At 32.8% G+C, this 27,999-nt stretch overlaps 1 protein-coding gene across 2 annotated transcripts; it reads left to right on the top strand.

Moving 5' to 3' along the window:
- Positions 1-66: 66 nt before the first annotated feature.
- cfap20dc (CFAP20 domain containing) lies at positions 67-27,987 on the top strand. 2 transcript variants are annotated; one of them, XM_051111401.1, is made up of 18 exons: positions 67-404; positions 485-574; positions 1,315-1,408; positions 3,192-3,264; positions 3,582-3,696; positions 3,843-3,996; positions 5,733-5,864; positions 7,652-7,831; positions 7,984-8,097; positions 9,800-9,931; positions 14,285-14,598; positions 18,198-18,533; positions 18,817-18,852; positions 21,186-21,353; positions 23,029-23,100; positions 23,983-24,044; positions 26,344-26,435; positions 27,714-27,987. In XM_051111401.1, the coding sequence occupies exons 1-18, from the start codon at positions 384-386 to the stop codon at positions 27,824-27,826; spliced, it is 2,298 nt and encodes a 765-aa protein (XP_050967358.1). In that variant the 5' UTR covers positions 67-383; the 3' UTR covers positions 27,827-27,987. The 2 variants fall into 2 exon arrangements, with proteins under 2 accessions (XP_050967358.1, XP_050967359.1); XM_051111402.1 differs by lacking the exon at positions 18,817-18,852.
- Positions 27,988-27,999: the final 12 nt, after the last annotated feature.

The following is a 27,999-nucleotide window of genomic DNA, read 5'->3' on the forward strand; positions in this document are numbered from 1 at the left end:
TCTCATTGCAATTCAGACTGCCTCTGCCAAGGTGATAGCGTCCGGTTGCCATAGCAACGACCTACCGACTCACTTGCCTGTGTATTAGCTCATCAGCTAACTAACTTTGGTGTTTTAATTAATAAAACGCTCTTACAACTAATAAATGACCAAACGGACCGAGGGGGATTTTCGTTCTGCTGGGTGAACGTGATTAATATATGTGTTGTGCTAGTTTGTTAGTTACCAGTACCATTAGCACTGCTGCAGTATTACGTTAGCTGATAGTTCTGTATAACCGTCATTGTGAGTCAGTGGTTATGAATCATCTTTTGTTCGCTTGGAATTCGATAGAATAAAGCAGCCTTCATATTTCAATCTTTTTCATATCTCAGTTTGAAAACATGTTCAGGAACGATTTTCAGGTACAGTAAGTAAGATTCGCCAAGTATCTGCGGTTCTTTTCAGTGTTTCTCATTGTGTGTGTGTGTGTGTGTGTGTGTAGGGTGGCCTCACGGTTGACATCTTCAGCGCGCAAGGAAAAGATCCTGTGGCAAAATGGAAACTATATGGCAGGAAATCTTCAATAACTAAAGTACGTTTCAGTAATGACAGATTTTACCATAATGAAAAGGCGTAATAGTTGTTTCTAGCTGATCTTGTATTTAATACATTTCAATATAAATTTAAATACCGTCATATTTCGCTGTGTTTCATAATAGTTTCACTCGAAACTTAGCTTGAAAGACTATAATAGGCGATTTAATGAAGGCCTTCCATTTGACAACTTACCTCATGCAGTGTCACAACATGCCTCACTAATGGGGCATGTTGTCACAGAGTCATCATGTTCAGTGAACTGAATCTTTTTTTTTTTATGGGTAATAATGGTGAAACTGTTCAATTGCTTTTTTTGTAACCAAGACTCTTAGGCATGTCATAAATAAGTTGACCTTCAGAAATGAATGTAGAAAGAAAAGAAAAACCTTAGAAATACAGTATTCATTGGAGTGAAAAGTAACACATAGTTTGTATAGCAGAATCTGCCCTGTAAATAATCGTTCTCATCTATCTGAAACATAATATGACTCACAGGAAAAAAAATAAAATAAAATAAACCAATCACCAATACCACGATCGCCACTGATGAATCCAGTCCAGCTTGTAATTTTAACACAACAGGATCTGCAGAACTTCATGCAGTGTTTTTCATATATATATATATATATATATTTTATGAGATATTGTAGGTAGATACTAAGAGTAACACAACTGAGGAGGATTATTTGAAGCATTTCTGTCTTCTTATTGATTTTATTTTCTCTTTTTTAACAGGTTTTTGATAAAGAAATGAAGGGTTTTGTATACATTCTTGAAGGCAGCAGTCAAACACACAAGATGCAGTTACCTAAGGATAGCAAGATGACTCGTGAGTGCTAATAAGAACACAATAATTTTTAAAAAAAAATATACAAAAATGACAAAAAATGTTTTGGTTGAAACATTATATGTAAATATGTCTTCTACCAATATGTTGTTATTTTTGAAAATATGGTACAAATTAAAATAGCATTTAAAACTATATTTTACTTTCCATAAATTTCAATCCAAGACAATACATTCACATATTTTACATTTGGAAAAAAAAACAAAACAAAAAAACATTATTTGTTGTCTATAACACATGAACATATATTTAAATAAAAATCAACAGTGTTCCAAAAAATTACTATATTACAATATATTGAAAACTTAGGCATTATAGATTTTTTTAAAATCTACATTTGATCCCAAGTAGGCTATTATATCCCTATTTACATTTAGCCTAAATGTGGGCTACTGTAAGACTGGAAATGTATTTTATCACCCCGAAATACATTTTGAAATATATTTTGTTATATAAAGGTTAAAACTAAATCCATTTTCAATTTCAAGAATATATTTCAGTAAGCTTCACTGTTTACAACATATATTTAACATTTATTTAAATAATTAAAAATGTTTATTATTATTATTATTATTATATTGCAAATGTAGCAAATAAAGCTAAGCTAGAGACAAAGTAGTTTGGTTTGGGATTTATGTTGATTTTTTGTTATTGCTAAACTGTATTTGTCTATATTTATAAGCTATATTTGTCAGATTTTTTTTTTTTTGTCTGTAATGTCACAAATATAATTTTTTTTTTACAGTTTCTTACAAAACAGTTTTGGTAACATTTACATTTAGACATTTAGCAGACTCTTTTATCAAAGCAACTTACAAAAGAAGACAATGGAAGCAATCAAAATCAACAAAAGAGCAAAAACAAGTCTCAGTTAGCCTAACACAGTACACGTAGCAAGGTTTTTTTTATTATATAATAAATAAAAAGAAAACAGACAGAATAGTAAAATAAAATAAAAAGCAAGGCCTTCTTTTTTGCTTTTTGTTAATTGTATAATAAATAAATAAAAAAAAAAAACAAATAGATAGAATTCAAAAAGAAAAGAAGCTAGTGTTTTTTTTTGTTAAAAATAAATGTTAACTACTTTTTAAAAATATTATTAACACTAATTGTATAATTAATATAAAAGTGTTTTAAATAATATTTTGAAATCTTTTTTTTTTAATTAATAGTATATGTGATTTATTATTAGTAGTAGTAGTAGTATTAGTATTTTTATTACTGCAAACGTAGCCTGAATGAGGGTAGGGACAAATTAGTTTGGGATCAAATGTTGATTGTTTTGTATTGCTAAATTTTATTTGTCTAAATTTGTCATATTTCTTTTAATTTTTGTTGTCTGTAATGTCACAAATATGATTTGTATTTACTTGTTTATTTATTTATTTATTTACAATTTCTCACAATAACTACAGGTTTGAACAGCTTGAAAAAGTCAATACTACAATCTTTGAAAAAATTGAATGAGTTTGTTTAATTAATAATTAATAATTAATAATCGTAATACTAATGATTATTATTTCTATTTATTTATTCTATTTTATTAATTTATTTTTTTAGGGTAAAATATAGTGCATTTATAGTTAATGAACGATTACCTAAATTTTCTATTTTGGTTAGGTTAGGTTAATCTGGCTTTGAAAAAGATCATATTGCAATAGGAATGCATATAGGAATTTAGTATCAAATTGAATCACCATTTATATATGTCTGTTTGTACATATCTCTTTCACATCTTCTAATCTCATGTTTCTTGTTCCTATAGTTGGTCTGATTCAGAAGTTTCTGATTCTACAGGTCAACGTTCCTTTGGGAAAAGATTTTTCCACTGAGTTTTTGTAAGTCCTGGCGTTACTTTTTTTTTAAAAAAAACCATTTCCAATTTAGTGTCATTGTTAACAGGTTCCTTCTGACATCTATTTTCAATCTACTGAAAACAATCTTGTTGCACTGCTATGATATAGTTGAAATTCAGAGAAGGTGTGGAAGGTTTATTACCATGGAGGGTGAATTAATTCACACTTTCACACATGCAGATTCCACTCCTACACTTTCTTCTACAAGCACACATACATACATGGGAAAATGGTTAAAGATCTTTCCATCTGCTTCACAGAGCAAGCAATTTGGTTAACTTTTCAATGCTGTCTTCCAGGGTGACTGATGAAGAGCATCTTAAGAAGAGACTCTACCTGTCTACAGTGCATAAAGAGCTCTCAGCAACCCCTTTGCATGCGAGAATACCTCTGACATGCCTCAAACGCGATACTGTAAGTCCCGACTGTTCCATTCTCTGTGACTATCTGCAAATGAGCAGTTAGATCAACTGATCTTAGCTCAGTTGTAACATGACCACAGAAATGACCTGAAAAATGTTCTTGAGCCAGTACGATAAGGTACTACTGTCTGTGTGCAGTGGTGTAATCTGTGTATCGATCTGGACTCTCTCACCGCTGAGATATTCAGAGGGACGCGCTTCCTGTCTCTGGATGGCATCATCATCTCCGCCTGCTGTAAGGTTCGCCGCATCTTCACGATGAAGAATGAGCCTGCTGACTGCATGGATGGAGGTTAGGGGAAAATGCATCCTGTGCTTTACTTTATGTGTACCATTTTGTGGCCCAGTTTTGGGTTGACTTCGGTGTCCCGTTACTTTAATTAGAGCATTCAAGGCACAAACTGTACTAAGATAATTGGATATGTTGGATAAACTATTATCGAATGATCATAAACGTAATGTTTAGCGGTGTTTCACATTTTGTGCCCAAACCTGCTAGTGCATGATAAATCCATACAATTGTGACTCCTAAGAAATTAAATCAGTTTTTGCAGCATGGCAATTAAAAAACAAACAAACAAAATGAAACTCGTTCCATTTTCTCAAAGATTGTAGTATTGATTCCATTTGTCAAGCTAAGCTAGATAAATAAATACAAATTATTTTAGTGACATTATAGATAATAAATAAATAAACAAATAAATAAATACATGTGCCATATATAGCTTGTAAATCTAGACAAATATAGATAAATAAAGTTTAGCAATAATAAAAAAAATCAACATTTGATCCCAAACTAGTTTGTCTCTTCATTTAGGCTACATTTGCATTATATAATAATAAAAAATGATATATTATATTAATATTATAAATCATTTAAAAATATGCTTTAATTTTTAATATGAATATTAATGATAGAATTATTGTTTATAGTATTTAAAAAAATAATTTTTATTTTGAACAAAAAAGTATTCTAAGAAACAGATTTGTGACATTATAGACAAAAAAAAATGTAACAGTATAGCTTGTAAATATAGACAAATATAGACAAATTAAGTTTAGCAATAACAAAGAAATAAAAAATTCAACATTTAGTCCCAAACTAGTTTGTCTCTAGCTTCATTTAGGCTACATTTGCAATACTACTACTACTACTAATAATAAATTAATGATATATAATACTATTAGTATAAATTATTACAAAATATTAATTTAGATGTTTTTATATCAATATTAATTATACAGTTATTGTTAATAATATTAAAAATATAATAATTAACATTTATTTTTAACAGAAAAGTAGTTATTGTAAGAAATTGTAAAAAAAAATCATATTTGTGACATTATAGACAAAAAAATAAAAGAATTGTGACAAATATGGCTTGTAAATGTAGACAAATATAGACAAATAAAGACAACAACAAAATTAATAATTTAATCTACTACAAACTTCTACAAACTAGTTTGTCTCTACCTTCATTTAGGCTACATTTGCAATATAACAATAATAATAATAATAATAATAATAATAAACAATAATAATTATTACTAATATAATTTTAATATTAAATAATAATAATAAATTAATGATATATAATACTAATACTATAAATTATTTTTACAAAATAATATTAGTTAAAACGTTTTTATATTCATATTAATTATACGATTATTGTTAATAATATTTGAAAAAATAAGTAACACTTATTTTTAACAAAAAAGTAGTTATTGTAAGAAATTATAGACATTATATATATATATATATATATATATATATATATACATACACATATACAAGCTTATGTAATATTTTGTTTGACCTTGGTAGAAAGTCTAAAAGTTAAGCATCTCCTTTCACTGACCGTTCATTGAAAAGGATAAACAATTCATGGAAAGTGCCAAATGGTGTGTCTTAATATTCTATTTTTGACATTTTAGCCTAGATCTGTTTCTTTACTTGGTGAAGCATCTTCACAACACTGCTTTCTCATTGCCTGAAAACCTTCTACTTTTTGTCCTCTACTCAAGGTTTAGAAATAAGCAATGGTCCAAAAGAAGAGATTCCAAGGAACTGTCAGTTTCCTAGTGAAGTTCAGCACGTTGTCCAGCTGGTGAACATGAAGACACTGGGACAGATTGGACCTGCAAACTCAGATGCCGGTCAGATCCACGTGCAAATACTTTATCCTTCAACACGAATCCCTTCACTTAGCTTATATTTGTAGTTTTACACTTGAACTGAGTCAAAGTTTTAGTGTTTTTCCACTTATTCTTTGCTAAACAGAAGGTCAGACCCTCTGCAGAACTCTCCTGCTATTTGCTGTCTGTTAGTTTGCTGACAAGAGACACCTCTTGCCAAGAGAACTCTAATCATCTCTCTTTAGTCACATACCTGTCCACTCCGCCAGCCCAGTGAGACCTTCATAGCTGTTCTTACAGTTTTTATTTATCCAGACATCTGCTGGCCTCATACCATAGTGCCAGACTGCTGTCATCTCACCCTTAGACTCTTGAAAAAGACTCAAATAGTGCCCTAGCAAGGTAGTAATGTAACAGGAGGTCAATCACTGACAAGAGGTGTTGGACTGTAATGAGATCATATAAAATGTTTCTACATATACAAATTTTGCAACAAAAGACTGCAGTCTCTCGCTCGACATTAATCATTTTTTTCCTGTTTCATCACCTAGCAACAACGTATCAAAACACCGTGGGCCTTGTGTATGAAACCGTGTAGACGTAGCTTACAGCCTTGGATCCTGAGCTGGCTGTTATATTGAAATGACAAATGGCAGTATTTTGTGTTTTGTTGCCAGGTTGCCATGACCTTAACACTGCTTTTTCTTGCAGCACTGCGCTAAATAACAATTGAAAATATGCCAGTTCCAAACCAACAGATGGCAAGGGCCTCACAATTGCAAGGATTATGCATATGAAAATAGTCTATTGTCATAGAAGATGTCGTGATATTGTTAGTCTAATACGAACAATATTATATTATTTCATCACTTCGCTTGACTGGCAGATGCTAGAATACTCAGGGATTCATTTGGGCCAAAACAACCCATCTTTCTTTCTTTCTTTCTTGCTTTCTTGCTTACTTGCTGTCCTTATCTCTCATTCTTATTTAACTCTAAAGATTTTAAGAAACTTTAAGAACCTATTTTAAATTTAAAAGAATCTTTTTGAGCATCATATGTGACCCTGGACCACAAAACCAGGCATAAGGGTCCCTTTTTTGAAAGTGAGATTTATACATCACATGAAAGCTGAATAAATAAGTTTTGTTAGGATAGGATAATATTTGTCCGAGATACAACTATTTGAATATCTGGAATGTAAGGGAGAAATAAAAAATCTGAATATTGAGAAAATTGCATTTAATTGTCCAAATTAAGTTCTTAGCAATGCATATTACTAATAAAAAAATAAGTTTTGATATATTTACAGTAGGAAATTTACAAAATATCTTCATGGAACAATATCTTTACATGTCCTAATGGTTTTTGGCATAAAAGAAAAATCGAAATCGAAAAAACACATACAATGTATTTTTGGGTACTGCTACAAAAATATCCCTTGCTACTTAAGACTGATTTTGTTAACCAGGGTCACATATTTGCTACAGTTGCTGTTATTTATATGGCCACAAAGTAAAATAAAATTGTAATAGGTTGTAATCCAAATCATGCATAAAATGCATTTTAAATATTAGTAATTGCTTTATTTTTCCCAATAATATGTTTTAGTAGCATATTTAAATGCTTAGTTTTATAATCAAAGCCATGTAGTGTTCATCTTGAAATATTACTTGCAATATAAAAGTTATTTTAGAATATTTTATGTAATTTAAAAGCCTGACAAATATGCATATTAAATATAAAGGTGGGCTTCATAGAGTTACATACATCAGCTAAGCTTTGGTAATTGTTTTGTGCATTTACTAGAGGAGACAGGTGGTGTCAAAGCATCCATCACAAGGGGTCCTACACCACGGGACTCCTCCCATATTGCTTTCGGGTCAAAAGTTATCGGACCCCCTCCGCTTACCGCCAGGAAGAGCAGCACATCTGCAAACAGGAAAGAAGAACGAGCTAAGTCTGAACTGAGCCTCAACATACTGTCAGGCAAATACACATTCATTTATTTTCTTGACACTTAAAATTAAATCTAGTATACTGTGAGGTTGATGAAAATTTTAGTGCAAAAGTTAGATTTATTAAGAATATGGTTTGGGTAAAGCAGTCTTTTTGGTACTGGATTATGTTTCTGAATATAGGCAGAACTGAAAATGTGCAGCCACGACCACCACTTGAAAGGCCATCCGCTGAGAAAATGGGCTCTAGGAGACCACAGAGAATCCAAAATGTGAGGAGAGAAAAATCAAACACAGGTGAGTATATTAAATACACTGTGTATATTATATACTATTAGATGTTTTTGAAAGTCTATGTTTATACCAATGCTGCATTTATTTGGTCAGAAATACAAAAAACAGTAATATTGTGATATATTATTGCCATTTGAAATAACAGTTTTCTATTGTAATACTTTAAAATATAATTTATTTTTATGATGCAAAGCTAATTTTTTATCAGCCATTATGCGAATTGTCACTGTCACATGATCCTTCAGAAATCATTCTAATATGCTAATGTATTATCAATGTTGGAAACAGTTGTGCTGCTTAATATTTTTTTGGAACCTGTGATACTTTTTTGCAGGATTCTTTGATGAATAAAAAAAATGTAAAAAACAACATTTATTCAAAATAGAAATCTTTTCTAACAATACAAGTCTTAACTATAGCGTTTTATAAATTTAACACATCCTTGCTGAATAAAAGTATTAATTTCTTTCAAAAAAAAGAAGACCCCTTTTTACTGAGAAATTGTGAATGGTAGTGTATATTGTTATAAAAGATTTTTAAATAAATGCTGTTCTTTTAACATTTTATTCATCAAAGAATCCTAAAAAAAATATCACAGGTTTCAAAATAATATGAAGCAGTGCAACTTTTTTCAAAATTGCTAATAAATCAGCATATTAGAATGATTTCGGAAGGATCATTTGACACTGAAGACTGGAGTAATGATGCTGAAAATTCAACTTTGCATCACAGGAATAAGTTCTATTTTAAAGTATATTAAAATAGAAAACTGTTATTTTAAATTGCAATAACATTTCACAATATTACTGTTTTTTCTGTATTTTTAATTAAATAAAAACATTGATGAGGAGAAAAGATTCCTTTAAAAAACATCCCAAACTTTTAAATGGCAGTGTAGTCATGTCAGTCAGCTTAAGTATCAAGGTTTAGAAATAAGCAATGGTCCAAAAGAAGAGATTCCAAGGAACTGTCAGTTTCCTAGTGAAGTTCAGCACGTTGTCCAGCTGGTGAACATGAAGACACTGGGACAGACTGGACCTGCAAACTCAAATGCCGGTCAGATCCACGTGCAAATACTTTATCCTTCAACACGAATCCCTTCACTTAGCTTATATTTGTAGTTTTACACTTGAACTGAGTCAATTGACTCTAAAGATTTTAAGAAACTTTAAGAACCTATTTTAAATTTAAAAGAATCTTTTTGAGCATCATATGTGACCCTGGACCACAAAACCAGGCATAAGGGTCCCTTTTTTGAAAGTGAGATTTATACATCATATGAAAGCTGAATAAATAAGTTTTGTTAGGATAGGATACTATTTGTCCAACATATACAACTATTTGAATATCTGGAATGTAAGGGAGAAATAAAAAATCTGAATATTGAGAATGTGTAGTCATGTCAGTCAGCTTAAGTATATGTGCATATTGTCATTGTACTTTTTTTTTTTTATATAAATGTTAATTAAAACAGAACTTTTTATGTGCTATGATGTTTTGACTTTGGCTATCAAAATCAGCACCTTCGTATTTTGTTTTATTATTATTATTATTATTTTTTTTTTTTTAGAAATGTTAATCAGACAGATGATTTTCCCCCTAGAGATTCATGCCATGAGTTTTCTTGGAATTAATTCCTTGTTGACTTTTGAAGTCTGCTGCTAAATCACTGTATTTTATTTTGGTCTCATATGTACTCTCTAAGATAAAGAAGGTGGCAAAATTAGCCTGAACCCAGAGGGACCTGAGCTTCAAGGAAAAATTGCATTATTCTCACTTCAAACTCTGGGCTCTGACTTACCAGTAGAAGATAAATTAACCGATCCAATTCTACGAGGTGAGTAATTACGTTCCATAGTGTACATGTTATAGTGGGACCTGACACCTGACTCGGATGTATAACTCTCACTGGTGGTTCTTAATATGCCAACCACCACTGTTATACTCATATCAGTGAAGAAAATGCAAATTGTTATTGTTAAGTAACAACTAAATCAACACTGAACTGACTGGAGCTTAACAATGTCACTATTGTCCTGTTAAAGTTGCTTTATAGCAGAATTTGTCCCATATTTGAAGAAGTTTGCATGAATAATTCTTTTCCTTTTCTGTTTAATTCTCTGTGTGGAGCTGCTTTGAGACAGTCTCTTTTGTATAAAGCTCTCTATAAATAAAAGTTACCTGACCAAAGGTCTAGCAAACCAGACATACCAAATGAGCGATACTGCAATCTGTCTCGACGCCACCACAGAGAGCACGAGCAGTTGTTCCACGTTAACAATCCTTTCCTGCGGAGTAGATCTAACTCGAACTTCCCTTTAGCAGAGGAAAGAGAGTTCATTAGTGGTAATGGGACATTAAGTACACTGTGTAGGTCAGAAAGAAGTCTCTGGGGTTCAGGCAAGCTTGCACCGTGGGCAATTAGAAAAGGTGATTACAATATAAGCCTGTTCAAAAACGTGCCAAGAATCGAAATATGCTAAACCCCTCGGAATGGCAAGAGCGAAGGCAGCTCTTGAGAGGTGCTCTGTGAGCGTGCATGCTTTAATTAGATGAAACGCTACTCTGTGAAGAGCTTAATAGAGCCTTTACATCACTTTATCTGACATGGCTATTATGTTGCTGTTTTCATATTTCATTTTAATATGTAATCAGTTGTTTAGCCGATAACGTCTTTATGATCCATGCATGTGAGCAAAACAAACAGAACAAAACACAGGCCGTTCAAAACAGCCTATAGGAAAGGAAATCACAAATGAGAGCTCTGCATCTCAGTTGTTTTTCCTAGACAGCAATGAGACTAAATGGGGACAAAATGGCACCAAAAATAAACATTTGCAGACAGTTTACTCAGCCTTAGGCCATGTAAGACATAGATAAGTTTGTTTCTTCATTGGAACAGATATTGAAATATTTAGCATTACGTCCCTTGCTCGCCAATGGATCCTCTGCAGTGAATGGGTGCCATCAGAATGAGAGTCCAAACAGCTTATAAAAACATCACAAAAATCCACAAGTTAACGTTTTGTGAAGCATTATTAACCTAAAACTGTTACTTACAGCTAAAATCCCTTGTTCACCAATGGATCCTCTACACTAAATGGGTGCCGTGAGAATGAGAGTCCGAACAGCTCATAAAACATCACAAAAAATCTTGTAAAGCAGTTTTAACTTAAAACCGTTACTTCCAGCGAAAAATCCCTTGCTCACCAGTAGATCCTCTACAGTGAATGGGTGCCGTCAGAATGAGAGTCCAAACAGCTGATAAAAACATCACAAAAATCCACAAGTTAATGTCTTGTGAAGCATTTTTAACTTAAAACTGTTACTTCCACCTAAAAATCCTTTGCTCACCAATGGATCCTCTACAGTGAATGGGTGCCGTCAGAATGAGAGTCCAAACAGCTGATAAAAACATCACAGAAATCCTTATTCTGATGGCACCCATTCATTGCACCAGGTTCATTGGTGAGCAAGTGCTAAAATTTTCCAAATCTGTTTCATAAAGAAAGAAAGTCTACATCTTGGATGGCCTGAGGGTGAGTAATTTTTTAGCAAATTGTCATTTTTTAAACTATTCCTTTAAATGAAAACATTGCTGAGAAAACTTATGAGCTATAAAAGAGCAACCACTGAGCAATAAAAAATATTTGCAGTAATATTACAACATTTATCTAAATGCATCCATCTAATAGTCTACATGACATTATGGGAAATGTAGTGTCATCAAAATGACCAGTGCATTTGTGGTGGACGATGTAATTTAAAGTGCAAAACCATTTTGTTCGGCTCTCCAATGCCCTTTCCTTGTCCTTGTCTCTAGGTACAAGAAAGTACAGCTTAGGTTCACAGTTCACACAACTTCACAGTGGTTTAGACTTTTTGCTGCTGTGCATTTTGCTGAAGTAGATCAAAGCGCTGTACGCTCACACGGCAAATTCATCACTTGGTCTCTGCGGTGTCTTTTGCTCCCTGCTCTCTGGGTGTCTTCTCTTTAGTATGAGGGCATGCAGACCCCACAGGCGCACAACGCCCCGTCTGAATTATGATCTTACTGTACCATTGCTCCCTATCTACTAATGATGCTGTTTTTGTGTCAGTGGGAAAGCCAGAAAGTCCCCCTCCCACCCTCTTCCCCATTTTAAAACCCATACGCACACACAGAGAGAGCAAGTTAATGCTATTTTTCCGTTATTCTCTTAGGACCGCAGATGTAAATTCCTGCCATCTACATCTTTAAAATATTGTTTCAGTGCGTCTCCCCCATTTATGTATATTTTAGGGTGCAATTAAAGCATAATGCTGCAGTTATCAAATGAAAGAGGTTGGACGAGTCCTATAAATTCCTACTCGCCCTCAGTTGGCAAGCATAGTGGAATTCATCTCATTCTTCAAGGATTCGGTTTCTGCGCTTATTTGCATATGCTCATTAAAATGAACGCAGGCGAGAAACACGAGTGCCGCTATAAAAAATGAAAGACGAAACATTATGTTTAGTAATTAGATCTCCATTATTGATCTTTATGGAAACAGTAAGTCAGTGGAAGAATGAGAAACAAGAAGAAATTGTTTTCTCCACATTATTACACATTATTTTCAACAGAGCTTTTTTTTTTTCATAGAAAGGGTGCATATTGGCAAATAAACAAAAGCTAAATTAAATTATTTTTTATATCCTCTCTACTGTTATTGCGACTGAAAGTGTAAAAAAGTTCTAAAAATTATATATACACTCCCATTCAAAGGTTTTGGGTCTGTAAGATTTTGCTCACTTAGGCTGCATGCATTTGATCAAAAATGCAGTAAAACAATGTTATTGTGAAATAATATTTCAGATTAAATAACCCTTTAATATATTAATATATTTTAAAATCTAATTTATTCTTGTGATGACAAAGCTAAATTTTCAGCAGCCATTACTCCAGTCTTCAGGGTCACATGATCCTTCAGAAATCTTTCTAATATGCTGATTTGCTGCTGAAATAAAAATTTTTATTATCAATGTTGAAAACAGCCATGCCGCTTAATATTTTTTATGTAAACAGTGTGAAAAGTTCAAAATAACAGCATTTGATTTTTTTTTATAACAGTGTAAACATCTTTACAGTCAGTTTTGATCATTTTTATGTGTCCTTACTAATTAAAAGAAAAAAAAAAAAAAAATTAAATGGTAGTGAATACAGTGAATTGCCAAAAAAGTAATGGGATATAAATTTCTGTGCATTACACTTGATTTGACAGCTATCCAAATATTTGGCTCAATATATATATATATATATATATATATATACACTAAGTGATTTTTTTTTCATCTCGATGAATTAGCCATAGCCTTAAAAAATTTCATGTGGTGCGACCATAATTTATATTACAATTAATTTATTAATTTATTTAATTTAAATATTTTTTAGATGTTCTCAATAATTAAAGTGTTTAGAAACAAAGTAGTTGCATTTATTTTAAGTTGTTGTAAATAATGATCTCATATTTTTGTTTTATAATTTCAGAGTTGTCTTCTTAAATGTAGTTAGCAGACTTATTTTTCCTGTAAATTGTATAAAACTGATAAAAACATTTGAAAAAAAAAAACATTCACTTAAGCATACTTTAGCAGTGATTCGTATTTCAGCCACAGAAATTAGAAATTTTATTTTTAATTTAATAGTTATTCCTATTATTGGTTGCACCACATGATGAGTGGTCGCTCCAAATGACTTATATAATTAAAAATCTATTTAAAGAAATGTGCGAATAGTGCAGCACGTGGCAATAACTTCCGGCATTTCTTTAGCGCCAGTTATTTCTGCCCACTCTTGGCAGCTCAGTTGACCCTTTGCCAGGAATTTGATTAACATGCGATCTGACCAATCACAATGCCAAATACGCCGTTCTCTCCGGCAAACAAACCAGACAGGAGAGTAGATTAACGTCGGTGGACTTGTACTTGAAAAATTGTGTGAACTGACATCTTTTAACGGTTGAAACAAGATACCTTTTGATGTTCATTCATGTTTATTTATAACTAGTAAAGATGAAGAGATTATCGGTTCATATAAATATAACACCTGGCAAATAAAGCCAGACAGCATTTAGGAACAAGACAAAATACTAACATATACAAAGTACAGCACATTTAAAATGGCAACAAATGGTGTTATTACCTGTAAATCTTCCTGTCATATTTCTGCAGACTGTGCTTCTAGTGCGGATACATCTCGGTCAGCCTTCAAGCCTCCATGTGCTGCTTCACCTCCAAAGTGTGTGCTGACTACAGATGATGCTGACCTTTGTGACACAGAAACGGAGTTCTCTCTCTGCGACGAGGAATACGAAGAGGAAGTCTTCACTTTCTCCTCATGCCCTCACTCAGCCAGACGGAATCAGGCTAGTAGCAACCCTGTTGAGGATTTGACCTTTGGCCTTAAAGGTCACAAGCTGGTAACTGATGGGGAGCGCAAAGATGCTCGTCTAGAGGATGATTTTGTCGGTAGTGAAAGTGAAGAGGTACGGCACGCAGACAACATACACACACTTTAACACGCAGAGACAGCAGTACGTTTATGGCTTTGACATTAATTGATTTAACAGGACTTGAGACTTGCTTCTCACATCCAGTTAACAGATTTGAGGACATTCAGAAAGTTTATTCGAATAAAGTAACTAGAGCGTTTACTCTATTGGGTCATCAAGTGGCTAGTAGAGCACAACAGATAATTAGAGCTAAATTGTGATACAAAATAGATTTAAATTAAGTGCTTAGTCTTGTCTGCATATGAAATGACTAAGAAAAATGCAGTTTCTGTCAGATTGGATAAATTGGAAAGTAATTTTTTCATGATGAACATAAATTGGGATTTTTAGCAGTTATTTAACTTATAAAAAGTAATATGTTTAACTGAAGAAATTGTAATTAAATTATATTGAATCCATCCATCTATCCATTTTTCAAACCACTTGTCCTATGTAGGGTTGCAGGGATAAAAATAAAATAATGAAATGAAATGAAATGAAATGAAATAATACCCAATGCCATCAAAATAAAATAAATGACAAACTGCATGTCCTATGTAAAACAAAATAAAATGTACCACTGCCATCCAAAAAAAAAAAAAAAGAAGAAAGAAAGAAAAACCACTTGTCCTATGTAGGCTCATGGGAATATTAAAGGTAAGTATTTAAACTAAACTAAACTAAAATAAAATAAAATAATGTACCAGCGCCATCAATAAATAAATAAAAAACACATGACCTATATAGGGTCATGGGAATATTACAAAAAAATAAAATAAACTAAAATGTACAATGGCATTAAAATAAAATAAATGACAAAGTGCCTGTCCTATGTGTGAAATAAAATAAAATAAAATAAAATAAAATAATGTCCAATGCCATCAAAACTAAATATAAGAAATGACAAACCGCTTGTGCTACATAAAATCATGGAATTATTGAAAATAATTATTTAAAAAAAAATAATATAAAATTAAATAATAAAATAAAATAAAATTAAATTAAATGCCATTGTTTACTCACCCTCATGCTGTAATAAACTTGCATGCATTAGTTTTTTCTCTCTATGGAACATAAAAGAAAATATTCAGAAAAAAATCCTTACAATAAAAGCAATTTTTAAGCAATAAAATAAAATAAAATAAAATAAAAAATAATGCGTTTATTAATAGGTACTTTCAATTTTGTTAATCCTGTATACTTTTGTTGAGACACCTGTAGTCCACCCTTCTTTATCGCTACAGATGCATAAACTGTAGAAATATGCAAACACAAAACCAGCAAAAACTCTCCATCTCCTTAACACGCTGCCTGTATTGTTTTTCTTCCAAGTTTCCTCTGAAGGAAATACGATCTAGTAGAGTCATCTGTTAATGATACACACACAACCTGATTGAGCCCCCCAGGGGTCGTGCCATTCAGCTAAATCCATGAAGAAAACTATCAGTTTTCTTCAGTTCAGTTCATTTCTGACATGACGGCATTGAGCTCCATGGTGCTCTTGGGTTGTGCGTCCACTGAGAGGAACATCATTCATTTATTCTCAGTCTGTTTCGACTCCTCCTGGGAAATCAGTCTCATCTTTGGCATACATATGTTCTGCTGCACTTAATTAGAGCTTTTTGATTGATACCGCTGACAGTTTTATTTGTTGTTTATTTCCCCTTCCATCCTCGCCCTTGATAAATTCCCTTTTCATGTCATTTTTTTTCAGTTTCTTTGTTTTTCATCTGCATTCTCTTTAGTAGCAAAACGATGTCTACATTTGTCTTCTGGGAGAAGATTAAAAAAGAAAGAAATAATGACTTGTTGGAGTATTCTGAACATTATGTTTATGTTGTTCCTCTATAACTTGCACCTGTGTAAATCATTTCCTCTAGAAGCAGAGGTGATTATATCCGCCTAATGACTTTCATTAATGCCACAGAGTTGTCATCGGAAGATAGATGAAGCAGTAACATATTGAAATTCATCTGTAACACAGCTTAATAACTGCTAAACACACTTTCATAGATAATATGCCCAGTTTAAATAAATTCATTGCAAACAGATACAGAGTCGCGCCAGACTGATGTGTGTTTATCGAATGTCAGCATTTCTCATAGTGAGAGGAGATGACACTTTTTTTAAACCAAAAAAATAAAAAAAAGCTGAAAAATTAAAACTGGTCCCTCCAGGGGATATAAAGATGGAAAGAAAGGAGACAAAAACTCTGGCTGATCTGATGGCTCGGCTGGCCGTGCCCTTTTAGTGAGGTTGTCATCATTAGTGTGAAGCTTGCTGTTTAAGACCATTAGTGTAGATCAAAGCCTCACTAGTTTAAAGACCTTATCTTTTCCAAAACAGAGCAGAGACAGACAACTTTCTGGGCACAGTGTCACCCTGATTAATTACAGGTAACTCTGATGTTACTCCGCCTGCGCCAGACTGTCTCGCGTCGTGGCTATTAATGCGTTTCATCTGTGACAGCGTTGGCGTTCGTGGCTCCAAGATCCTTGCAAGAGATTTCATCATTCTCTTTATGACTCCATCACAAGTTTGTTGATAAATTTAATATTTGTAGTTTTAGGCAGAATTTTGATATATTAACGTATTTCCTTCCAAGTGTTAATAGCACAGGCTGAAAGAAAATAATTGAGCGTAGTGAGACCATTCATTTCGATATGTCATAATTAGTGATGCCTGCTAAGGACGTTTATTTGAGAAACAAAAAGAACTATTCCTTAAAGGAATAGTTCACCTAAAAGTATAAAGGGTGAAAATTTACTCACCCTCAGGCCAACCAAGATAGATGAGTTTGTTTCTTCATCAGAACAGATTTGGAGTTATTTTGCATTATTTAGCAGTGAATGGGTGCCGTCAGAGAGTTCAAACAGCTGATAAAAATATCACAATTATCCAAAAGCAAGCCAAATGACTGTTTGTAACAAACAAATTTATTAAGACGTTTTTAACTTAATCGCTTTTTTAACTTTTAACATATGCATGAGTTTTCTAATTCAGTAAGTTTGCTCGGTAGCTCACGCAATACGGCATTGCACTTGAGAGATGAAGAGCTCCGGTACGAACCCTGTGAAACTACAATTTGACAAAACAACTCAAATCCGCATAAGGAAGTAAATAAAAGCACGGCTACATCAAAAAATGTGTTGTTATCTCACTTTTGCATTTGTTAATACTATCAGGTTGGTTTAAGGCTGGATTTGGTGTAGGGGATATTTTTAACATGACAGAGCATTAACCTTTAGCAACACTACCTGGATATTTGTATTCTGAACAGCCACAATACGTACCTCAAGCAGCATAATAAAAACGTAGCGATACGTGCCTGTGCCAACGTAATAAAAATGTGTTAGCGGAACTCTCTGGACATTTCACTTGGAAACTGCCACAAAAAGTGCAGTAGGGTACGTAATTACGGCGTTGCAGAAGTATCTAAATGCAAAAGAAACCACCTAGTAACCACCCTATTAATTGCATAGCAACATGCTAAAAAGCATCTGGCAACAACCCACTACTTTCTTCAAAGAAAGTTAAAATTTAGATTTCATACAAACTATTTCTTACACCAATTACTTCTTTTTGCTTCACAGGATGAGATGCATACCGAGTTCCTTCATAGATGTGCAGTCCATTCCATTACCGCTCCCCCGCCACCTCCTTCAATACAAAAATACACAGTCCTACCCAAGTTCTCTTCTGAGCCAATTAAGACTCAGGCCTCCACAGTCCGGCATGTCTCTGAAGGACCAAAGAGGCATGAACCCATGCGAATAGCGCCAACCCGCTGCCTCTCACCCAGTACCAGACAAGGGAGTAGGCTGGATCGCTCCGAAGCTGGCAGAGCATTGCCTGACGGAGATACCAGGATATCTATCAACAGAGCATCTGTGCGAGAGATTTCACTGAAGAATTCTGGCCTCCAAAAGGTGAGCCTGTCTACCTTTGAAGAGAAAATTCTATTATTATTTAATTACCCTCATGTCCTTTTAAGCCTGTATGGATTTCTTCTGTGGAAGTTATTTTGAAGACTTGTCCATACAATGAAAGTCAAATGGGTAAAAAATAAATAAAATAAAATAAAATAAAATAAATAAATAAATAAAACTGCAAGCAAAAATCAACACAAAAGATTTTTTTCAATTGTCAGTGGGGTCTAATGTTGTTTGGATGCCAACATTTTTTAAAATCATCCTCTTTTGTGTTCTGCAGAAGAAAGAAATCATTCAGGTTTGGAATGACATCCAGGTGAGTAAATGATGACAATTTTCATTTTTGTGTGAAAAATCTCTTCAAGGAATCAGCACAAAGGTCCAAGCATAATTTATGCAAGATAGAGAAATGACCCTCAAAATATAGCAACAATTGGGTTTTGTGGAGTGAACCCACACAAATCACATGGCCTTGTGTTCATGTGGATGAAATGTTTTTTAACCATAGCAAGCATGCAGGGTTAGAGGGGATCAAATCAAGCACATACTTCAGTTGAATTGGTACACTCCAGCAGAGTGGCTTGTTTATGAGGGCCTCTGTTCTTATTGTAATTTCAGAACTGGTGTGGTTCTTATCTTCCCCAGAGGCTGGATATTTTAATCTGAATCCATTCAAATTGAGGGGAGTGGGTTGTGCCCTTGCATCTCTGATGCATTTGGGAAATTGTATTGCAAATGGACATAGTGTTCTTTTGTCTTTGTGATTTTTAAAACATCATATTTTGTTTTTTGAACTCCCAGCATAAGAGGTCGCTCTTTCTGATTAGCAGTTACATTACAACAAAATTACTTTGTCTTGTACGTTTGTCCTTTATGAAAGATTCTCCTCACACAATCGAAACCTTGGTGTCTTTAACAATATTAATATGTTTACACACTGATTTGATGCTGACATTGCAAAGCCAATTAAAAAAAAAAGTAAATTTTGTAAATAAGACAAAGATTATTGAAGTATGTTTTACAGGAAAATATAATTTATGTCTTTTTACTTCAAAATTTTATGCATCTATGTGTTAGTTGCCATTTCTTTGTCATTATCTATTAAATTGAATAGCAGTTTCTGAGTAAAAATGGTTTCAAAGTAAATCTTACAACAAATATTTTTTTAGTGTACACATACACATTGCATTTTAGATTTGTTAAAGGGATAATTCACCCCAGAAAGAAAATGTACATTTAATCATTTACTTACCTTATATGGCGTTCCAAAGCTATATGAACAGGATTGTCTTTGACAAAAAAAGCTGAAATATTCTTCAAAACATTAGAATATGAAAATGAACTTATAATTTACTCACCCCTACATCATTCAAGATGTTCATGTCGTTCTTTCTTCAGTCAAAAAGAAATTAAAAGAAATTAAGGTTTCTAAGGAAAACATTCCAGGATTTTTCTCCATAAAATGGATTTCAATGGGGATCAGCGGGTTGAAGGTCCAAATTGTAGTTTCAGTGTACCTTCAAAGGGCTCTACACAATCCCAGCCGAGGAATAAGGGTCTTTACTAGTAAAATGATTGGTCATTTTCTTAAAAAAAAAAAAAGGTTTTATTTTAACCACAAATGCTTGTCTCGTACTACCTCTTAATGCACTACCTCACGACTTAACACATTACGTAGTCATGTTGGAAAGGTCACACATGACGTAGGTGGAAGTACCGACCCAGTGTTTACAAAGTGAACATGCAAAGAAAGTCAAAAACCCTTTACAAAAAAAAGTTAAAACAACAATGTTGGACGTTTTTGGAGTTGGAGGACAAAATGAGATGGAGTTTTCCACCCTGCCCTACCTTTTTGAACCATAGTATACAGACGAAGACCTAACAGCACGTGACCTTTGCAACATGATTATGCAATGCGTGAAGACGCGGGCGTGCATTGCAGAAATTGCAATTTAGACCTTCTATCCGTTGGCTCCCATTAAAGTCCACTATATGGAGAAAAATCCTGGAATGTTTTCCTCAAAAGCCATTTCTTTTCAACTGCAGAAGGAAAGACATGAACATCTTCGATGACGTGGGGGTGAGTAAATTATCAGGAGTGAACTTATCCTTTAAGAAGTGGTAAACTTAAGCAAAGTCTCCATTTGCTCTCCATTTCATCTCATTGTGGCCTAGGAGAAACAACTGATATCAAAGAGAACTCATTAGTCTTCTTTCCTCTCTTAGAGGTTGGAACATGTTTGTTAAACATAAACTAAAACTGGTCCAAGCATTTAGCACAACTACCCCAGACTCTCACCGCAGGTCTAAAACGGTGATTAACTAAATGGAGTTGGATGTGGGAATTACTGAGGATCATTACGGATACCCCGTAACACTACTTTCCTACATTTAAACATGGCACATATCTTTGATGCTGCTGAAGTTTGCTGAGCTTATCTGAAAGGTTGCTCATAGATCCAGGTAGGACTTCATATAAGTGGATTTCTAAGCAGCAGGCAGCCATCCCTGCTGATGTCTTGGCCTTAATGGGGGTGCCAATTAGCTTGCAAGCTTTGATTGATTGCTTGCTAATTAGCTATACCCAGTAACGATCGGTCTCATTACAAAGTGGCACTGATGAAGTAATGAGATTTTTGGGCTTTACAGGTGAGTGTCGATGAGAGGGTGCAACCTTTGGGCTCCAGCAGGTGTGATCTGAGGAGAAGTCAAGACGAAGAGGATGAGGAAGATGAGCTGCGAATGTTGGCCATTTTGAAGAGGGAGCAGGAGGAAGGAGACGGAGACATGGGCGGCCCAGGCCTTAGTGCATCACAAGTAGGAAATTTATATTCATATTTCATCCTAAAAATACTTTACGCACTTTACGGGGGCTGTTAAAACTCAATGGGCTCAGGGGAGGCGAGAGACACGGATTCCTGTTGTAACTTTACCTGCTGGTGTCGCTGTTGGACAATGTTTCTTTAGAAAAAATGAGTGATTTGTACACTTTTTAATGTAATATGTTGTAATTCTGGCATTTTTTATTTTTGTACTACAGTTTTTTTTTTTCATCTAATATTTCGAAGAGATACTGCCTCCCTTGCCTCCTTAGAGGAAATGCCCCTTATGCAGTATATATACACAAAAGGATTTTTTAGGATTTTTTTAAATTCAGTAAGGATGCAAACTGATCAAGTGACAATAAAATGATATATACAGATTTGTAATTTTTTTTAATGCTTTGTTCTTTAAAGAATCATATATATATATATATATATATATATATATATATACATATTAGGGCTGTCAGTTTAATGCATTAATTAATTAGTTATGAAAAAAAAACTTAATTAAAATATTTTAATGCAGTTAACGCGCTGGCCCCGCCCCCACACCTGTATGTCATCTTATATTTCATATAGTCGATTTTTGACAAATATAACGCAGGGCAACAACTTTATACTGTAAATTACAATTCAAGATATTTGTGCAAAAAAATGCCCCTGTATGGTTTTTGTCTCATATTTATATATATCACGTATCACACAACATCATATGGGCAGCAAGAGCAATATGACACAAGTGCTGATTTTGCCCCAATCTATCACAAGCTTAAATGTGATTTTATACAACAGTTCAGTAAATAAGAAGTTGATACTGTGTTATATTTTAAACATTATATTATGTGTTTTTGCTCAATTTTGCAGAGAACATATCACCTTTGAAGCCACAGCAATATTGTTGCGTTACCAACCAACACAGCGGCGTTTAGTTTCTGAATGACTCCACGTTTTGAACGAATCGTGTGAATCAATAATTTAAAGGCCGATTTATAAAGAGAGCCATTTACTTCATTCCTGAATGAATCAGCCGTTTGAACGAATCGAATCGAATGAATGAATGACTCTTGTAGACATTTACCACCACCTGCTAGCAGATTTAATTTTTATTAATAAAAAAAAAAACACCCTCATGTCATTTCAAACCTTTCCTTTGTGGAACATAAAGTATTTTGAAGACTGTTGGTAACAAAGTTGTTACTGTATTAAACCATGACTTTCATTATATGAACAAAAAATACTGAGATGTTTCTTAAATTATCTTTTATGTTCCAGAGTTTACTTTAGGTCGTTACAGCCTAAATGTTTATGTGTAATACATTTTATGTTGAAGCAAATAAAATAAATCTTTCTAAAGATACAATAATGTCTACTTGATACTTTCTCATTTAACACAAACATAGCTTTAAATAATCTTTTCAGAGTCAAATTTATTTTGTGATTAATTAATTAAATATTCGACACATCATGCAATTAATTAGCTAAAAAATGTAATTGACTGACAGCCCTAATATATATATAAACATTGAGCAGCGCCACTGTTTTTAATAAAATACAAGAGAATAAAATATTTCTGATCTATATGACATATACATTCTTTCTAGGCATTTCTGAGAGTCGCAAGACAAACAGATAATACCTGTAAATAACACTATTTTATCTTCTTTCAGGTTCACCACTGCAACATAAGCCTGAGTGCAAGCAGCGATGACACCTCAACCTGGACTCAGTGTATTCCTCTGGTGGGCGTACAAACCACACAAACACGCTACTATACGGACAGTTACGGCAGTTACAATTACAGAAGTCAAGCGCATTGCCAGACATTTGAGCACAGTGCAGGAAGCCCTGAATTCCTCTTCATTATTAGGCTCCTCAGCTGTACAGAGTGCTTTGTATGGAAAAACTGTAGTTAGCAGGCAAATAATAGAGTGAATATTAAAACTGTTTTCCTATAAAGAAGGGCAATCAAACAGTTTATATAAAAAAACCCACTAATTAGAGTGAAATAAATTCCCATGGCATTCCAATATCAGAACCTATCCATCAGTTGTTGATGCTGTTGTTGTCTGTTGATTAGAAAGGTATGTTGCAACTGCTAATCATGCTTGTGCGCCTGGTATTGAGAAACTGCAAATTAGTGGACTGTAAGATTGAGAAAACATAGCAATACTGCCACCATCAGGTGAGAAGAACATGCACAATACTTGAGTGCTTCTCAACTGGTTTGGCCTCAAGAATCAAATTTTACATTGGACATCAAGTGGCGAATCGAATGCTGTAAAAAAGAGTGAGAATTTAAATTGGCAGAACTGCTATTGTGTTTTGTGTGGGTGTTGATAAAGTTATCTTTATATTTATCATTCTTGGAGTGAATAGGCCTTGGAACGACATTAGCATTAGACTCTATCAGAACAGACCTGAAATGCAATTTTGATTTACAGCCTACTGGTTGAGAACCACCATTTCAAACGTATAAAGGCTTAAATCATTACTTTAAAGCAAGGAATGCAGTTATCCAGAACATATTATTTTTTCCTACTAGACTGGAGCTAATAGAGGGCATATATGACCCCTGAGCCAGATTATAAATATACAGTACTTATTTTCTCTGTGGTTCACAGCCAGTGGATCAAGGCCAGCACTATCAGACGGAAATGAACCCTCTTCTTCACTCTAATCCCAGGTAAGAGAAAAATACAGTATTTTTAGCCTCTCTAAGTCTGTAAGGTATAACTAAGCCATTATGCTAAGCCTGTCAGTATCTTAAGTGTTGAGGCTCAGACGTGAATGAGTCATTTCAGAATTTTATCATGCGAGTTCATAAGAGAACTCTTGTCAGCCCTCAGGCTCATGCACTTTCAATAATTTGGACTTCTGTGAAGTGGTAACAAAATGTGATACGTAGCTTTTCAGGGCACTGAACATTCTGAAGTTTCCATTGACAATTTTATCCAATAGTTCCAGGACACTAAAAAAGAACTTTTGAACATCAAAGCACAAAAAGAGAGCAGGTGGTGCGCTCCACAAAATTTTATGCCAGCCTTCAAAAGATTTGGCTGTCATTCATTTCATGACAAAACTGCCAGACTGTCTACATAACGGAGCACTTCAACTTTTTGTCTCCTCATTATTTTCCTTCATTTCTGACTTGTGATAATAATAATAATAATCATAAAAATAATCATAATAAATTGTCATTAATTATAACTATTTTGTTAATATTATTATTATTATTTAATTATTATTATAATATAATAATAACAATAATAAGCAGTAGTAGCAGTATATGAATAAGTATATGAATAAATAAGATAAAAATAATAATATATTATAATATGAAATACATTAATAATAATAATAAATTATGTTATTAATTCTAACTATTTTGTTAAGTAGTAGTAGCAGCAGTATATGAATAAACAAGATAAAAACAGTTTATTAATAATAATATTTAATAATAATAATTATTATTATTATTCATTATAACTTTTTAAAATATTTATTATTATTTTGCTCATATTTGTTAGTGTTTATTATTATTATTATTACTGTTGTGGTATTATGATACATTTATTACTATTATTATAAAAATATAATCAATAATAAATATTATGATGTTAAATGTAATAACAATAATAATAAGATAAAAAATCATGATAATAAATTATTTACTATAAATTATTTGTTTATATTATTATTATTATTATTACTGTTGTAGTATTATAATAAGATTGTGAGCATTATTATTATACAAATGTAATTAATAATATATATTATAATATTTTATAATATCTGAAATGTTAAATATAATAATAATAAATTGTTATTATAATTTGTTTATATTATTATTATTATTACTGTAGTATTATAATAATATTGTGAGTATTATTATTATAAAATTATAATAATAACAATAAGTAGTAGTAGCAGTATATGAATATGTATATGAATGAATAAGATAAAAATCAATAATAATATATTACAATTTACAAAATGTTTAAAAAAGTTTATATAATATTTATGTTTCTAATAAGTCTAATAATAACCATGTTCTAATGATTGATCATGATAATAGTAATAAAAATATAATAATAATAATGATAATAATTATTATTATTATCATCATCATCATCATCATCACCTTATTAGTAGCCATATAAATAATAATAATAATAATAAAGAACAATATCAATAATCATTATTATTATTATATTTTTATAATAGATATGCATCTGTAATATTTAATGAATTACATAAAATTATGTAGTAGTAGCAGTAGTATATAAACAAATTATAATAAATAAAGAAGATGCAATAAATAAAAGCTACATTGCAATAATTACGCATTGTTTAGGAAGAAACTGATTCTGCATAATGACTTTTTACCTTTAAAGACCTTTAAATATAAATTAACCAATCAAAAGTCATTTGTAGAGCTGTGTTAATATGTTAATATTTTTGTGCACACAGCAAAACTACAGCTAGTTTCCTACACAGAACTTTTGCTGTCAAGAGAAGCTGCCCACACTGCCACGCCTCGGTGATTAATTAAGCATGGTTGTCAGGGACAATGAATAAGCAGGAGTTATGCATGTGCTCAGAGGCTTGCATGTGTCACCTAGCTGTCACCGCTGCAGCAGAGCTCGCTGGGAGGTCATCATCCACCTCCCTCCCGTCTCACCAGGGAGCCTGTCCATCAACACCACATGGTGCCTTGAAAAGTGTCATGTAAATGAGAGAATATGAAAGAGAGAGACATGCAAAAGGGGGGTCTTTCATTCACAACAAGAGGTAACATGTTAGCAACAGAGCAGGAATTTTGAAAATGGGCTTTGATGCAGCTTCATCTGATTCCAGAGAGCTTCAGCATAATCAAAGTATATTATCATAGGTTGACTCAGAAGAAAGTATATTTTTAGGACCATTAAGAAAAAAATAATTATACGCTATATTTTAATGACTATGTTTTAACCCACTTGTAGAGAATGGATGGATGTACTCAGCCCTCCGATAGTTCATCCAAATCAACAGATGGCAGATGGGAAAGGAGACCACGGCAAGGTCTCACCCAGAGGTACAGCACCAGAAAAATCCCCATCCTGGGCTCATATTCTCAACCCTTTGTTGCTAAAAATAAATCATGATCTAGATTTCTCTTGGACTGAGAAGAACTGGTACAATTACATTCGAGATTGATTTTTCCTTCATCTAAAACTCACAGTGATATTTCTGTGACAAGACTCTTAAACTGTTGGCGAGACAAGGGCAAGATTTCAGGGTTTTTAGGATATTGAGTATTTCTAAAGAAAGGACTGTTTCTGTTGAAAGTCAGTTTCTGGCTTTGTTACAAAACATATTAACTGTTACTGTCCAGGAAGAAAAGATTTCATAAATCGACATGTGAAATGTAAACCTTCAGTTAAATTTCCTATTAGAAGCTATGGAATGGCTTTTACTAAAATCAATTTAAAAAAAATGGAATATACACTATACCAGTCAAAAGTTTTTGAACAGTAAGATTTTTAATCTGCTCACCAAGCCTGCATTTGTTTGATCCAAAATATAGCTAAAGCAGTAATATTGTGAAATATTTTTACTATTTAAAATAATTGGTTTCTATTTGAATATATTTTAAAATGTAATTTATTCTTGTGATCAAAGCTAAATTTTCAGCATCGTTACTCCAGTCAGTGTCACATGATCCTTCAGAAATTCATTCTTCATTCTAATATGCTGATTTGCTGTTCAGGAAACATTATTATTGTTATCAATGTTTAAAACAGTTGAGTACATTTTTCTAGACTCTTTGATGAATCCAAAGATCAGCATTTATCTGAAATAAAAAGCTTTTGTAACATCATACACTCTACCGTACTGGGGGTGGGGGATATAGAAATTAGAAATTAGAAAATTAGAAACTTTATTTAGCAAGAATGCTTTAAATTGATCAAATGTGATGATAAAGACGTTTATAATGTTACAAAAGATTTCTATTTCAGGTAAATGCTGTTCTTCTGAACTTTCTATTCATCAAAGAAACCTGAAAAAATATACTCAGCTGTTTTCAACATAATAAATATTAGAATGATTTCTGAAGGAGTAATGATGCTTAAAATTCAGCTTTGAAATCACAGGAATAAATGACATTTTAAAATATATTAAAATAGAAAACAGTCATTTTAAATAGTAAAAATATTTCAGAATTTTACTGTTTTTGCTGTGCTTCGGATCAAATAAATGCAGGCTTGGTGAGCAAAAGAGGCTTCTTTAAAAACATTAAAAACCTTACAGTTCATAAACTTTTGACTGGTAGTGTATATACTATAACTTTTTATCTTTATGCTATCCACAGGATCTACATTACCCAACGACAGCAGAGAGGAAGAGTTCCTTAATTTAATGTATGATCCCTGCCTCAACTGTTACTTTGATCCACAATCTGGGAAATATTACGAACTGCTATGATCCCAAGATGAGCTACAACTACAACCATGTTGTTCAATACTGCCATTTATATGTATGGATTAGTTGAAGCATGTTATCCTTCATAAGTGTATTTTTTGTATCTGTTTTTAATATAATATTAGTTTTAGCAATAAATTCAGCTTATTACAGAATAGGTTTTCAGTAAGCAAGAA

Source organism: Labeo rohita, chromosome 6 (assembly GCF_022985175.1).
Source record: "Labeo rohita strain BAU-BD-2019 chromosome 6, IGBB_LRoh.1.0, whole genome shotgun sequence".
In the NCBI taxonomy this organism is placed as follows: Eukaryota; Metazoa; Chordata; class Actinopteri; order Cypriniformes; family Cyprinidae; genus Labeo; species Labeo rohita.

What these genes read in the sequence shown, in the direction of transcription:
- cfap20dc (XM_051111401.1), top strand. Translation starts at nt 384, where the DNA reads ATGTTCAGGAACGATTTTCAG. An exon ending in GGAAATCTTCAATAACTAAA is followed by an intron (nt 575 to 1,314) that starts GTACGTTTCAGT and finishes CTTTTTTAACAG; the next exon opens with GTTTTTGATAAAGAAATGAA. An exon ending in CGGCAAGGTCTCACCCAGAG is followed by an intron (nt 26,436 to 27,713) that starts GTACAGCACCAG and finishes TGCTATCCACAG; the next exon opens with GATCTACATTACCCAACGAC.